The 15,507-nt window shown below is 47.4% G+C and overlaps 1 protein-coding gene across 1 annotated transcript; it reads left to right on the top strand.

The window, feature by feature from the left end:
* The first annotated feature begins 658 nt into the window (after window positions 1–658).
* RBBP9 (RB binding protein 9, serine hydrolase) lies at window positions 659–6,341 on the top strand. The gene is made up of 5 exons (XM_074988444.1): window positions 659–827; window positions 2,132–2,174; window positions 4,239–4,344; window positions 4,986–5,071; window positions 5,693–6,341. Exons 1-5 carry the CDS (start codon window positions 717–719, stop codon window positions 5,917–5,919), a joined length of 573 nt encoding a protein of 190 aa, XP_074844545.1. The 5' UTR covers window positions 659–716; the 3' UTR covers window positions 5,920–6,341.
* The last annotated feature ends 9,166 nt before the right edge of the window (window positions 6,342–15,507 follow it).

Genomic DNA, 15,507 nt, shown 5'->3' on the forward strand with positions numbered 1-15,507 from the left:
GAGGGGGAGGCCATTCAGTTGGAGGGGACTGGGAGTGTCTGGTTCTGGGGGAGGGAAAGGGCATTCATTGTGGGGGTCCAAATGTGTGGCTGTGGGAGAGGGAGAGGTCATTGAGCCACATATTCTATATTTATTTTAATATGTCTATATATTGATGTATGTTTATTTTATATGCCAATATCTATATAAATATAAATATACATATAAAATACATGCCTGTTTGCACTCTGCCACCTCTAATGTGGCTCTTTGTCTTTCACTGGTTGGCCTCCAGCGTACTACACAAACACCGAACAAAAAGATGAATCTAGCAAAGTTAAAAAGAAAAAGAGCATTGTGTGTGTGGAAAGTTTGTCTCTCTCGCCAAGAGAGGGTATTTCAGGGAGAGATTCACCCCCTTGCCTCTTTAAAATCCTGGGAGCAACAGGGCTACAATACCACAAACAAAATTAACAAGTGGCAGGTAAGGCTCCAGTTTGCATTATGATTTTCAGGTCTTTGCATGGTACTTTTGTCTCTTACTAACTTGTTCTTTGGGGCTTCTATCGTTGTTAGCTCATTTCAGAGAGGAGCAAATGACAGCAACCACCTCACTGCAAATAATTTTCTTTCAAGGAAACTACAGCTCCCAAGATGCCCCTTTCCTGCATCTGTTCCTAGCCAGCCCATCCTCGCTTGGCTTTCAACAGTGTTTCCGCTCCTCCTGCTATACAGCCATGTCCCAGGTCTTGTTGCCTCCTACTAAGGCTGTAATAGTTCCTGGGAATGGAGCAGGCAATGTGGAGAAGTCCAACTGGTACGGATGGGTAAGGAAAAGACTAGGACAGGTGAGGCACAGCGGTGACAAAAGGTATGATCTGAGGGAGTTATTTACTCTCCTCCCTGCCCTGCCAGCTGTTTGGAACCCTGGGTTAAGCACCCTCGTCTGCCCCCAACCTCTGCTTCCCTCTTATGAGGTTTAGCATACGTGTCCCCTTTCTTTTCTTCCACAGCTGACAAGCAGGGAGGGGACAGGGAAGGGTTTAGGGGGCAGAGCATCTGCAGTAAAGCAGAGAGTGCTAATAGTTTTAAGGAGCCTTTTCTTTTACTTGTGCTAATGAGTAAGTTCTGTAAGCAACTTCTTCTGTGTCTTGTTTTTGTCATGTGATAATTTTCTTCTCCTCCATCTGTCGAAGTGGGTCCTTGCCCACAAAAGCTTATGCTTAGTCTATTAGAACAACAAGAAGTCCTGTGGTACCTTACAAACTAACAGATATTTTGGAGCATAAACTTTCGTGAGCAAAGACCCCACTTCCAAGCGGATCTTTGCCCATGAAAGTTTATGCTCCAAAATATCTGTTAATCTATAAGGTGCCACAGGACTTCTTGTTGTTTTTGTGGATACAGACTTAACTTGGCTACCCCCTGACACCTAGGATGTGGTTCATGTCCAGTGTAGTGCCACCTAGACCACCCAGAAGAGAAAGAACAAGTCTCCTCTGCAGCCTGAGCTGCGAGCCAGCTGGCTTTTAGCTCAAACTGGAGGGGCTGCTGCACTGAACTCCACAGGTACTAGCTCTCACTGCACCCCAACTGTTTAACCTTTCAGCCTTGCACACTGTTGCAAGGCCCATCTTCATAATCCTGATGACACATTGTTTGGGTGACCATCTGTCCCGTTTTTGGCAGGACCCATCCTGTATTTGGGACACCAAAAAGGCATCCCTGCTTATTTTAGAACAGGGGCTAATTGTCCTGTATTTTCCACCAGCAGCAGTGCAGCTGCTGGTTGGAGAGCAGGGAGCCCACAGGTTAGCTTACTTTCCCCTTCCTCGGGGCTTGGGGAAGCAAGGGGACCATGGGAGGCTGCCCTGTCCCTGCCGCTTCCTCAGGGCTCCCAGGAGCACTGGGGGCTGCCACAGCCTGGGACTTGGGGAGGACGGGCAGCTGCTGCCTCCTTCCCAGATCCCTGCAGCTTGGAGGAGCCAGGAGGAGCCGCCCCTCCCGCCACATCTCCCTATCCTGTATTTGGGACAGGGAGATATGGTCGCCCTTCCTATTGGAGGAAAGTGAACACTGCGACAAGTGTCAGTTTGCGTACGAAGGGACTGCACAGCCTCTGACAATGCAATCACTGCTCTTCTCCACACAGATACCTGGTTTCCAGTGTTTACTTCGGAATATGCCTGACCCAGGTAAGTCTGTTTTTCTTCTCTCCATATCTTGCATTAACCCATTTGCAACACGGGTTGTACCTCTCTCATCCGGCACCCTTGGGACACGAGTGGTCCTGAATGAGTGGATTTACCACACAAGGGGAGGTCAGGCCTCTGGGCTGCTGTCCAGGGGGGCCACCAGCCTATCAGCTGGGCTCACTTCCTGGCCACAGCAGGCTCCCTGCCCCCAGGTTGCCTGGGGGAGGGATTCTGCTCCTGCTGGGCTGTCCTGCAGGGCTGCTGAGGTTCCCTCCCCTGCTGCTGTTCCCAACTGTGGAGTTCCTGGCAAGGTTTCCCATCCTGGGCTGGGCTTTCCACAGTGGGGCTCCCCAGCCCTAGCTGGGCTCTTAATAGGCCTCCTTGACCTGGCTTCCAGCAGATGGCCCTCTATTGTCCAGGCACTTTCTGGGCCAGGAACATCTGTGGTCCTGCTGGACAAAGGATGTTGCCAGATGGGAGAGTTTTAGGCTGTGTTTTCAGAAGATAATTAGAATCCTGCATTATCTCAGGGTCTGCCTTCATGTGTGGGGAGTTCCTGCACCCCCAGCCCACAGGGAGGTCTACAGTGCATAGCCTGCTCCAGTGCTTTGCTGGGGACAGGAGTCTTGTGCACAGACAGGACATGCTAGCCCAAGTCTTGTGAGCCATGGAAATTCCATGAGGCCCTGGATGAGCTGGAGCACACTGGGGAGTGCTGTGGGGAAGGCTGAAGTTATGATTTGCTAGTCCCAAGGTTGACAATAATTTTTGTTGGGGAGTCACTCCAAAAATGTGGTAAGTGGTCAAGGGCTGCACTCTCCCATGACATTAATGGAGGAGGTGCAGGGTCTGTGGTGGAGTTTGAGAGCAGTAGGGAGCTCAGGGTAGGGGTCTGGGGTGTAGGAAGGGGTGTGGGGTCTGGGAGGGAGTTGAGTGACGGAAGGAATTGTGACGTGGGGCTGGGGATTGGGGTGCAGGAGAGGATTCTGACCTGGAGGGGAGGGGTCTGCAGGAGGTGCAGAGTACAGGAGGAGTTGTGACCTCGGGCACGGGTGCAAGGTTTGAGTTGTGTGACCTGGGGCAGGGAATTGGAATGCAGGGCAGAGGGGCGGGGTGTGCAGGAGCAGGATTGCAGGGGTTTGGGGTATACGGGGGTAGGGATATAGGATGCGGGGCAGAGGGTTGAGAAGAGGTAGGGACTGGGATGCCAGAGGTCAGGTGTGGCCAGGAGGTGTTTACCTAGGTGGCTCCTGGCCAGCAGCCCAGCATGACCCTCCGACAGGCTCCCCACCTTCCACACCCTGGAACGGTGCTCAGAGCAGCCAGCTGCATGGTCATGTACTGCTCTGAGGGCTCCAAGCCCCCAGGAGAGGTATTCCATTTACTGCCTGCCCTGCAAACATAGCCCAGACAACTCCCATTGGCTGATGTTCGGCCAATGAGCACTCCGAGATTGTGCTGGGAGCAGTGCAGTGCACAAAGGCTCTCCTCCCGCCCGTCAGTTGACGGCAGTATTCGGAGAGGCACATGGTCCCTGCAGCTGGCCACTCAAAGTGGTGTCTGGGAGGCAGGACAGGCAGAGAACTTGCCTGAGGCTCCCACTGGGAGCAGCCCAACGGCCGCATTTTGCCTGCCCCTGTTCTAGACAAAGTCTGTGTCTCAGCCCAGTTTCCAGCAGGTGTCCACCCCACCACCACCATCGAGACTGGTGTCCTTGTTGGCAAGCTCAGCCAAGAGGCTAAAGACAGGTTTGGGGGCTACACCACACACTGACCCTCATTCCTAATACCTTCAGCTCCACGTGGAAGCACTTTGGCAGGGTAGCAGGGTTGGAATTTGCACAGCTGCCATGTACATGTTACACACACTGGGCGTAAACCGAGGCCTTAGGTCTTCAGAGCTGCTAACCTCACCCCTTTCTCCCACATTAAATGCACTGAGAATTAAACGGAGAGAAAATCCCAAAGGGAGACCTACACAGTGCATGTAAGCTGAAGAGGAAGGGGAGGCTTATTCTTTGCCAACCAGGGAAACACAACATCGAATTTCTTCTCTAAAAACCAGTTACGGCTCGAGAGAGCATCTGGCTGCCATTCATGGAATCAGAGCTGCGCTGTGATGGACAGACTATCATTATTGGACACAGTTCTGGTGCCGCCGCTGCCATGAGGTACTGTAGAGGAGATAGGGCAAATTATGAAGGCTGGTGCAATCTGACGAAATCGTGCCATTTTAAGCTAAAGATCCCAGTTCTGCTCTGCTAGAAATCAATGGCAAAAGTGCTCCCTGCCGTCAGTGTGAGTAGAATCCTTTTAATGTGAAAGGGATTGTGAGAATTTGGTTTGGTGTTGGACTTTTTAGCTGCCACTGAAGAACTGGGTATGTTAATGATGGGGAGAGAATGCCACAATAAAACAACCTAAATAAATCTAATGGAATAGTTTGGGTGCTGTGGTGTTACGTGAGCCATTGGAAAATCCTTTGGGTCACTTCCCCAGAGCTGTAACCTCTCCAAGTCTTTTACAGGAACATCATCCTCTCTTTGCTTAAAGGGCATTGGAAAGCCCTGCTGTCAGATTTAATCGGTGACTCTCTCTGGGCTTCTCCTGGTCCCTGCTTCTCATTCTCCTTTCAACGTAGAAACATCTGGGGAGGGTTTCAGGTTCTGAAGTGGTAGGTTGGCAGGTTAAAACCATCTCCCAGAGGTTTTGGGGGAACATTCCGCAAGTAGCAGGAAACGACAGGAGCGGTGTGTTGTGTACCAGCAGCATGTGCAGCCAGCTTAGTCACCTGGCTCCTTTTCCTTCTCAGGTATGCAGAAACACACCAGGTGTATGCCATTATTTTGGTGTCTGCTTACACTTCTGACCTGGGGGATGAGAATGAAAGAGAGAGCGGTAAGTTGATCTCATCTGATCTGTGTGGCATTCTCATGGACCAATTAAATTAATTAGCATCACATTCACTAATAATTTGAAAGGAGTGTCCTGTCCTTTCAAAAACACCTGCTACCAAATCTGAGCTGGCTTATGTAACCCACACACACAGGTGGGGGTCACTGTCCCATGGAGTGGCACCTACACCTCTGACAGAGAGAAAGAATGGGGCTTTTTCACAAGCTTAGCTGAGAGAGCTGCAGGTCTTAGATCAAACTGTAGAGGCACCTGCACTGAGGTCCCAGGTTCAAGTCCGCCTGCGAGTGGTTACACTCGCTTGGACTGGGAAGTCAGAAATTTCTTCTGGGTATGTTTCAAGCACCTGTAAAATACGTGACTGCTCTCAGTCTGCCTCTGGTCCCAAGAAGAAATTTGTTTGCATTGGCAATTTACAAGGCCGTAAACAGGGCATTGAAAAAGCAGTCCTGCTAACAAATTTATTGTTTGGCTTTATCAATAATTATTTTATCTAAATTTATTCATTAGCTTCTGGGGGTCAGACCCACTTCCTCAGACTGGAGTAGACACTGAAGGTTCTACAGAGAGCTTATGCTCTGGGACAACTGGTTTTGTGTCCTTCAGGGTACTTCAACCGACCGTGGCAGTGGGAGAAGATCAAGACTAACTGTCAGCGTGTGGTGCAGTTTGGTTCCACAGACGACTCTTTCCTTCCCTGGAGCGAGCAGCAGGAGGTGGCTGACGGGCTCAATGCAGAACTACACAAGTACACAAACAGGGGCCATTTTCAGAGCACTGAATTCAATGAGCTAATCCGGGTGGTGCAGGGAATGCTTGATGGGGCTGCTTAAACCAGGGCCCGTTTGTTTTCTGTGTCCTTACTTTGGGGGCGGGAGGTGCAAGCTGTCTTTCCTACTGGGCAATCTGACAACAAAGCTCTAGAGCACTCGCAGCCACACAACACGATTACGGCCACGTAGCATGGGAGCGAAGCTCGACTCATCAGCCTGCCCCCAGGTTATAGGGGGATGGAAACTGCAGGGCCACACAACATGAAGAAAACAAAACAGGAAAGAGAACAGCCAGTCCAAGGGCTGGATGGGTACAGTCTGGGAGGTCCTCCCTGTGCTGTCAGGACACAAGGCAATACTCCTGAACGTTTTTAATCCCGCAGCCCAGGAAATAGGCCATGCCAGATTATAGAATTTTCCAGACCGGGCGGGAGGCTCGTTTGCTTTTTGTTCCGAGGGTGAAAATAAAAATATTTTGCAAAGCGCTGAGCTTCAACTTCACACATCACGTAGACAGCAAGACGTATGGGGTCTGAGAAGTGGGGAGGATGTGGGAGCAGGGTGGGAGGATGTGGGAGCAGGGCTGGGGTGTGAGGTCGGGGAGGGAGGTGAGTGAGGGAGATCAGCGTGTGGGATCTGAGCATGAAGGGGATGGAGGTGGGAGCGGCAAGGGACAACCCTCCGGAGAAGCACTTCGCTGTGCTGCTGTTTCCCCCAGCTGAGTGGAGGAGCGGTGAATGGTAGCACACAGAGCCGCTTCCTCCTCCCCCTGGCAGGGTCCAAACCATGGGTGTTCCTGGATTAGGGACACCCATGTCACGGAGCTTCAAGGGTACTCATTACATGAGACCACAAGAATGGCCACACTGGATCAGACCAAAGGTCCATGTAACCCAGTATCGTGTCATCCAATAGTGGCCAATGCCAGGAGCCCCAGAGAGAATGCACGCAACAGGTGAGTACAGCCTAAGAACCCTTCACTCATCATGATTTCTTCCCCCGCCCTCCATTTCCAGCCTCTGACAAACAAAGGCTAGGGACACCATTCCTTACCCATCCTGGCTAATAGCCATTGATAGACCTAAGCCCCATGAATTCCTCTAGTTCTTTCTGAATCCTCTTAAAGTCCTGGTCTTCACAGCCTCATTGAAGCCAAGGGGCTTTGGGTCGTGTATTCTCTTTACCAGGGCAGTTTTGCTGGGCAGCAGATGGAACACCCTTATTCTTTCACCCAGTATTTTGCTCTGATCAGATTCATTGTTTCAAGGCTGATGATGATAATTGTTGGCACCCTTTTAAAAAAATTAGACCTTTTGCAATCTCACAATAACATGGCTCTTATTACACTACATATGTATTGTTTCTTTTAAAGAGGTTAGGTTGTTCCTTGTTGCTATTCCAATGCCTGCAGCTCAAGGCATGAATATAGACTCAGAGATTTAAAGGTCAGATGGGACCCTTACGATTATGTCATCCAACCTCCAGTCAGACACTGGCCACAGAACCTCACCCACTGACACTCTGGGATGGTGTGCTTTAAAGGGACACCATTTGCCTTATTGTTCTCAGGCTGTGCTTTAATAGTCTTGTTTCAAACAAAACATTGACAGGCTGCTGTGAAAACTGGCAAGGTACTAAGCAGCTGCTCCTCCACTAAAATCAATGAAGTTACGTCCGTCACAAGGAGCTATTACTCCAGACCAGACTCTGCCAATGCTGGTGATTAAAACTATAGCACAGATCAAGAGATTTTTAGGAAACATCACAGGCTGGGTAGAAAAAAAGGCCTGAGATAAAACCCTCAGTGCTTCATACTTACAATATAGTCTCCTTTTCCATTTTTTAGGCAAATAGCTTGAAACTTGTCACAGTGCAAAAATAAACTGTCATATACAGGAAGCTCCCCAGCTTTATGAACTGGTTCTGCTTCAAAACAGCTTGTTTGGAACTCGGAATGCATTATAAACAGTAGGTAGATTCCTAGGCTCGCCCACAAAAGCCTATTTAACCCATCAGGTAGCTGAAATACTGTATACACTCATCAATTGCTATACGAGCACAACTGGTTCCCAACTTTCTGCTCATAGGCGAAAACTCCTAACAGGAACACTAAAACCCCATTAAAATATGTGTAAAAGTCTCTGATTGGTTCCTAGTGCTCCTAATTCAGCAAAGGAGTGGCAGCAGGTGGTGCTGCTTTGGAAAGGTAAGTGAACCTTGGGTTGGGGGGGTGAAGAGGGTTAAAGCCTGGGGGGCAGTTTGGGGCCATGAGTGGGAAGGAGGGTTAAAAACTGGTGGGGGGTTGGGGCCATGGGCAGACAGCTGGGGGGGCAGTCAGGCTGTGGCAGGTTGGGGCCATGGAGCTGGGGGGGCAGTCAGGCTGTGGCAGGTTGGGGCCACAGAGCCAGCAGTGGGGGTCAGACTACAGCAGGTTGGGTCTGCAGGGCTGATGGGGGGGCTCAGGCTGTGGTGGGTTGGAGCCATGGGGAGCGGGGTAAAGCTCATATTACCAAGGGGGAGTTCACTTGTCTGGTGAACACAGATAGGTATATGTGTCCCTCATTTTACCATCTACTTGTAAGTAAAGTACTTGTTTAACGAGGGATGAGTGTATTTGAAATGAAAAAGAATAGGAATAGTTTTTTTTATGTAATCTTGAATGCTGGGGCTTGTGACAAGGCAGGTTTCATTTGAGAATGAGGAAGTAGGTGGAGCGTCCGCAGGGGACTTCTGAGCATCCCATGCCACCACACTCGCCTCCTTTCCAGAGGTGGCTCCTAGCCCCCACTCACCAGGAGATGGCCAGCAGTGTGAGCACAAGCCAGAAAACCCTGGTGGAGCAGGAAGGGGATGTACAGCTGGCAGCTGGAGAGAACTGGCGGTTTCTCCTTCAAAGTGCTGTTTCTCTCTTGCTGCTGGTTGCACGTCCACCTTCTGCTCCTCTGGAGTCCTCCAGCCTGCGCTTGTGCAGATCACCACCACCTGTGCCTCTAGCCTGCTCCCTGAGGCTCCAGATAAGCTTTTGTTTGTGTGTGTGGATATTTGTAATTAAAATATCTGTAACCCGGAGAACACCTGTACTCTAAATCCATCTTGCTTGGAGAAGTATATTCCACTGCTGGTGTTCTGAGAAGATCAGTTAGAGTTATGACGGCATTCCTTCCAGTTACCCATTTCCTACTCTTCCAGCTCCACGACATGAAGGATGTAGGATTGGAGCATAGTTATCAGTTTGTCTTGCTGCATGCAGAACAATGCAAACATTTATTAAACGCTTCCAAGAAAAAAGCTATTAATATTTCTTAATACACAAATTCATTCGATTATTTTTATCAGTGTGAGCAATTCCCTCTTCAATATGTGTGTGTCTGTACTTGCACCCCCATGTAAGCCCCTGCATACTCCTCTGAAGTTTTGCAAAGGGAATAACTATTACTTGACGGTTTCTCAGAGGCTGTCAGAAGTCCTTGGTGATGAAGAGTCATGCTGAAGTGTTAGCACCCAGGCCCTGATGTTAAAGCCTCATTCCGTCCCCGCTCAGAACAGGATAAACATGCATGGTTACCGAGAGCTGTAGGAGTACGTCTGCACTGCACAGCCACTGCAGGCCCTTGGAGTTGTGGGCTTTGGGCTGCAGGACTATGTTGCTCTGTAGGCTTTGGGCTCAGCTGGAGCCTAGGATCTAAGACCAGACCACCCCCTCGTGGGGTCCCAGAGCTCAGGTGAACCCTTATGTCCTGACTGGGGGTAGCCATGTGTGTTTAACTGCTCTGTAGACATCTCCTGTCAGGCCCGGGCCCCTTTTTCTGTGTTTGTATAGTACCTAGCACAAGGCTGGGCTCCTAGCATGGAATACAGGCTATGTCTACACTGGGCAGACTAAGTCGACTGCAGATACGCAATTCTAGCTACAATAATTGCATAGACCTATCTACAGTCAGCTTACTTGGCCGTCCTCACTGAAAAAAGTCAATGGAAGAGTTTCTCCCATCAACCTCCCTTACTCCTCACTTCTCTCAAGGAGTGCAGGTAACCTCACAAGCTGCCTGAGCCCTGTAGTCAGTGGTTCTTTTACTTCAAACTCCCTTTGCATCATAGAGAATCATAGAACACTGGAACTGGAAGGGACCTCCAGAGGTACTTGAGTCCAGCCAAGCACCATCTAGATCAAGGGTCAGCAACCTTTCCAAGCGGGGGTGCAGAAATTTGACCTTTGACCTCGATGTACGGTCCGATGCCAGTGACACTTTTTAAAGTCACTAATAGTGCCACTTACAACAGCTTGATTAATAAACAAATGGAGATGCAGAGCTTTTCCATGTAGCTGGTGGTTGGTAGCATTAGCTGGTCTTCTGTTAGTTCGCAGGCGGCATGGCTTTGAGCAAGCTCCCAGCTACCTGGGGGAGGAGGGACGGGGCTGAGCTCTCGCCTTACGTGCCAATGAAAATTGGCTTGTGTGTTGCTCTTGGCACCCACGTCGGAGGTTCCTGACCCCTGATTTACGTCATCCCTGACAGGTGCTCGTCTAACCTGCTCTTAAATTTTTCCAATAACGGAGATTCCACAGCTTCCTGAGACAACTTATTTCAGTGCCTAACCTTTCTTCGACTTTGTTCCACGCCTCCTTTCTCTGAGAATTTTAACATCCGAGCCAGAGGCAATGTGTAGGGAGAGGGTGGGGCATGGGCAGAACAGGGGCGGGAGGAGCAGAGGCACATGGCCTGTGGCCTCCCTTTCCCCCTGGAATCCCTGCATGAGTCACCTATGATCAGAGCTACCCAGCTTGTCAAAAGGGACTTGCATGCCCCTTTCCCCCGAGTCTGAGATTTCCACTCACTGTAGAGCTCAGCACAAGAGATGGTTTTACTTGATCTCCTGTTACCCATTCAGGTACCTCTCTGATATTCTACTGTGTGGTGTCAAGCAGAAATAGCAGGGCTATGTGTCTGTCGTGGGAACAAACCCCTTGCAGGAGCACCATTTGTTGGACTGAGCACCCTCTCACTGTCATAATGGAGACTGCCTGTGCAGACTCCACCATGTCAATAACTCGTTTTGCAGGCTGGTCCACCACATCACAGTCATTTTAACACTGCAGCCCTGTGCAGCCTCTGTTCTAAGGCAGCATGCATTGCCAGAGGACTGCCTCTTCAAATGTGGGTGTGACTGTTAAGAGCATCCTGCCTTATTTTTGCTGCAGCCATTACGGCTGTGAGAGACTCTGCTCCTGCTGGTGGTGAAATAGGACGACCTAAACTTTGCGGTAGAAGAGGAGGAAATTTTTTTTAAATCATTTTGAAGGTGGCAGCTTGCATAAAATGAAAACCAAACTATGTGTTCCTTAAACATCCACCACCTTCTAGTCCTGGCTTTGACATTGGCACCATTGTTTGAGCAATATCCAGCTGTTCTGATTTTGCTCTGTGTTTCATATTAGTCTCTGCCCAAGAGTTTAAAATCTATCTTCATGTTCAGTGTTTGTACCACACATAGTACAAAGGGGTCATGGTCCAGGATAGGGGCTTTGAGGCATTATAATAATACAAATAATCATCTTAAAACTGGAGTCAAATGCCCTACCATATTCTGCAAAGGGAAGATATTGGATATAAATGCAGTACTACCCAGACTAGGCAGCGGATGGTGCTGTGTGAATAGCACATAAGTGTAACTAACCCTTGATTATCGGAGGGGTAGCCGTGTTAGTCTGGATCTGTAACAGCAACGAAGGGTCCTGTGGCACCTTATAGACTAACAGAAAAGTTTTGAGCATGAGCTTTCGTGAGCACAGACTCACTTCATCAGATGCTTATTCTTCTTATTCTGAAGAAGTGAGTCTGTGCTCACGAAAGCTCATGCTCAAAACTTTTCTGTTAGTCTGTAAGGTGCCACAGGACCCTTCGTTGCTCTAACCCTTGATTATTTCCGGTTGAAAATAGCTGAATGTAAACAGCTTGTCAGCCACAGGGAAAGTGATTTTTCTATCAAAGATCCTGGTGTATCATTACCAAAACAGTCTGCAACCTTTGGACTTTTCTAGGGGTGGCACTGGTAGGCATTGTTAGAGAGCACCTGTTAGGTCTCTGCTAGCAGGATACACTGCCCTTCCTGGCTGGCTGCTGGAGTTAGTTTTTCCTACCAGGAACTAAAACAGACCACATATGAACAGTATGTGGGTGTGATCACAGCTTGCATATGGGCTGCTAGTTTCAGATCTCCAGCCTGCTTTTATAAGGCCATCTAGCCAATAAATTACCAATTTTTGAACTACAGTCTTCTGAGGGTTTGATATAATATATGGAAATATAGTAACAGAGAGGTTGCTGTGTAAGGCTACAGCCTAATAAAACAAAAAAGCAGTCAGGTAGCACTTTAAAGACTAACAAACTAATTATAAATAAATAATTATTTATTAATATAAATTATTATACATTCTTATAATATAAATTATTATTATAAACTAATAAATTATTTTGTTGGTCTTTAAAATGCTACCTGAGTGCTTTTCTTTGCTTTATATGGAGATATACCTATTGCATCTACCTTTGCTTGGAGAGTTAACCTGAGTAGACAAGACAAAGGGTTACAGAGAGGTGAAATAACTCACATCAGCACACACAGCAAAAATGAGGAGCTGGAAATCATGCAGTCTTAAGGCTCCCCATTCATTGTCCTATTCGCTAGACCCCATTGTGTTAGGTGCTGTACAAACACGGAGCAAAAAGATAGTGCCTGCCTTGTACTTTAGTGCTCATTATCTTTCTTTGAATAGACAAGGGATTCTCCAGCAGGGATTAGAGGAGCTCAGGTTTTACTGAATCAGCATTCCTGTTATGCTGTCAATATCATCAGAGGAGGCCTAATTAGTCTGAGAAAGACAAGGCTCCCTCCACTTTGACAAAGCTTCTCAGCTTAGAAACTCTGTCCCTCTTGAAATTGCTATTTAAAGATGCAGTACTGCAATTGTGACCTGGCCTATTCTTAAAAATTAGACTGACCTTGCTACACAGCTGAGGGCTGTGAAAAATCCACACCCTGAGTGCTGTAGATTGACTGACAAATTCTTCCACTCACCTATCTATCTGTCTCTGGGAGAGGTGGAGTCATTTCAGTACATTGACAGTAAAACCCCTTTGATAGATGCAAGGGACATTGACTCTGCAGCAGTTTTGCTACAAAGCTGCCAATCTAGGCCAGTCTCCTGCACTGAAGCAATATGGTTAAACAGACCGTGTGTGACAGCTGTTTGTTTACCTGTCCTTAAAAACCTCCATTGTTGGAGATGCCACAACCCCTCAAGGTAATTTGTTCCAGTAAGAACTCTGACAGTAAGAAGTTTTCCCAATGTCCAACCTGAAGCCAGATGTGCTGCAATTTAAGACCATTACTTCATGTCCTGTTCCCAGAGGATAAAGAGAATAATTGATCCCCCTCTTCTTTATGACCACCTTTTACATATTTGAAAGCTGTTTTGTTCCACTTCTCTCCCACTCAGCCTTATTTGGATGAAACAAACTCACGTTCTTAACCTTTCTGCCAAGGCCAGGCATTCTCCAGCAGAAGCCTTATCAGAACAGAGGAGAGTGGAAGAACTATTTACCGGTTCTGCTTACAATATTTCTGAAGGCATCCCGGAATGATGGTGACTCTTTTTGCAGTGTTCCATTGTTGACTCAGATTTAGTTTGTGAATCACTCTAACCCCCTGCTCCCACACACACACACACACACACACACACACATTTCCTTTTCCGCAGTACTCCTTCCTTGGCTGTCATTTCTCCTTTTCTATTTGTGTGACTGATTGGTTCTTCCTAACCGTAACACTTTGCATTTCTCCGGACTCAATTCCTTCCTATTTTTTTACAGGTTCTTTTCTACAGTTTTTCAGGATCATTTTGAATTTTAATCCCATCCTCCAAAGTGCCTGTAATATCTCTCAGTTCGGTACCATTCACAAGTTTCACAGAAGTGTACTCTTGAGGCCCTATTAGTCCAATCCTTTATGAAGATACCAAAAGAACCAGATCTAGGCTAGATCACTGTGGACTCCAACAGTGTTCCCTGCAAGCTGTAGGCTTGTGTAGCCACTCAGAAGGGATTCCAATGCTGCCTAACTGATTGGCAGAGCACCCACAGCTAGGTCATTTGTTTCTGCAGATGGTGCGCACTCACACATGCTTTGGTGCATATAAAATTATTCCACACATGGATGGGAAAAATCGGCACAAGCTGGAAAAGATTAGAGGGGAACATTGAACCTGACTGTGTGCGCCCTTCTCGCTGGACTGTGAACCTTTGAAAACTCCTCTCTAAACCCTGATTCCTAATCAGTTGCACATCTACCTGAGAAGATATTCACCTAGGCAGGCTCTACTTCCATACTTTGCTTATGAGGGCATGTTCCAGCAGCAAAAGCTTTATTAAAGCCAAGATATACTATGTCTACTGCTTCACCCAGCCACAAAGCTTGTTAACCCTGCCAAAAAATGCTCTTCAGTTGGTTTGACATCGTTTGATTTTGATAAATCCACGCTGACCTTACTATCTTCTAGGTGCTTACAAACTGATTGATGGAACAAATGTTTTTTTCCTGGGTACCAAAGGAAAGCTGTCTGGTCTATAATCCCTTGGATTGTCTTTATTCTACTTTTTGTAAATATGGACTGTATTTGCTTTTTTTCAGTCCTACAGGATCTCTCCTGTTCTACGCAAGTTCTCAAAGATAATTGTTTAAAGCTTAGCGATGTCTTCACACAGTCTTTCAAGCCCTACAATGTACTTTATCAGGTTCTGCTAACTTGAAGCCCTTGAACTTGTCTAAGGCTATGTCTACACTAGACATGGAAGACAACTGCAGATACTCAATTTTAGCTACGCTAGTTGCGTAGCTAAAATCGCCCTATGTGTGGTTGACTTCCATGTCTGTCTCCAAAGGGGAAGGTTGATGGGAGCATTTCTCCCTTCAACCTTCCTTATTTCTCACCTCTCGTGAGGAGCACAGAGGTCGACTTTGACCCCTGAGAGCATCATTTTGTGCAGGCCATAGCATTCAAGACTTGGAGGCCTACGTTCTAAAACAGAGACTTTAATACCAGATTACAAAGGGAGACATCTGAATTGGAGTTCATTCTCAAGTTCAATACATTGCACCTCAGTCTCAACAAAGGTATCGATTACCTTATGCATTACAAGGATAATTTCCCCATCTTTGACCTTCATCGTGAACTCAGAGAAATTGCTTAAGAGACACTTGCAGTAAATAATTTTCTTCCTCCTTTCCCTACCTCTCTTTCCATCCTATCTAGCTGATTTGTCAGTTTTTATTTCTTTTCTTCTCCCCACCCCCACCTTTCTGTTAAAAGTCTCTTCATCTGAGTTTTCATTTATTGGAATTGTCCTGATCTGAAGAAGTGGGTCTGTCCCACTAATACATTATTTTGTTAGTCTTTAAAGTGCTACAGGACTGCTTTTTTGATTTGTAAATTCTCAACCAGTTCTGTCTGTCAGAATCAAATCTGAAACAGCATTTTCGCTATTCACTTTCTCTACCTTCTGTAATAAAAAAACGCATCAATGTACTCTAAGGACTTATTGGCTAATCTGTATTATTTTCCCAACAGATGTCTGGGTAGTTGAAATGCCCCAT

Source organism: Carettochelys insculpta, chromosome 3 (genome assembly GCF_033958435.1).
Source record: "Carettochelys insculpta isolate YL-2023 chromosome 3, ASM3395843v1, whole genome shotgun sequence".
In the NCBI taxonomy this organism is placed as follows: Eukaryota; Metazoa; Chordata; order Testudines; family Carettochelyidae; genus Carettochelys; species Carettochelys insculpta.

Excerpts from the sequence above, each read along its gene's own strand:
- RBBP9 (XM_074988444.1), top strand. The coding sequence starts at position 717 with ATGTCCCAGGTCTTGTTGCCTCCTACTAAGGCTGTAATAGTTCCTGGG. Across the intron at positions 4,345-4,985 it reads GGTGCCGCCGCTGCCATGAG|GTATGCAGAAACACACCAGG; the intron begins GTACTGTAGAGG and ends TTTCCTTCTCAG. Across the intron at positions 5,072-5,692 it reads TGAGAATGAAAGAGAGAGCG|GGTACTTCAACCGACCGTGG; the intron begins GTAAGTTGATCT and ends TGTGTCCTTCAG.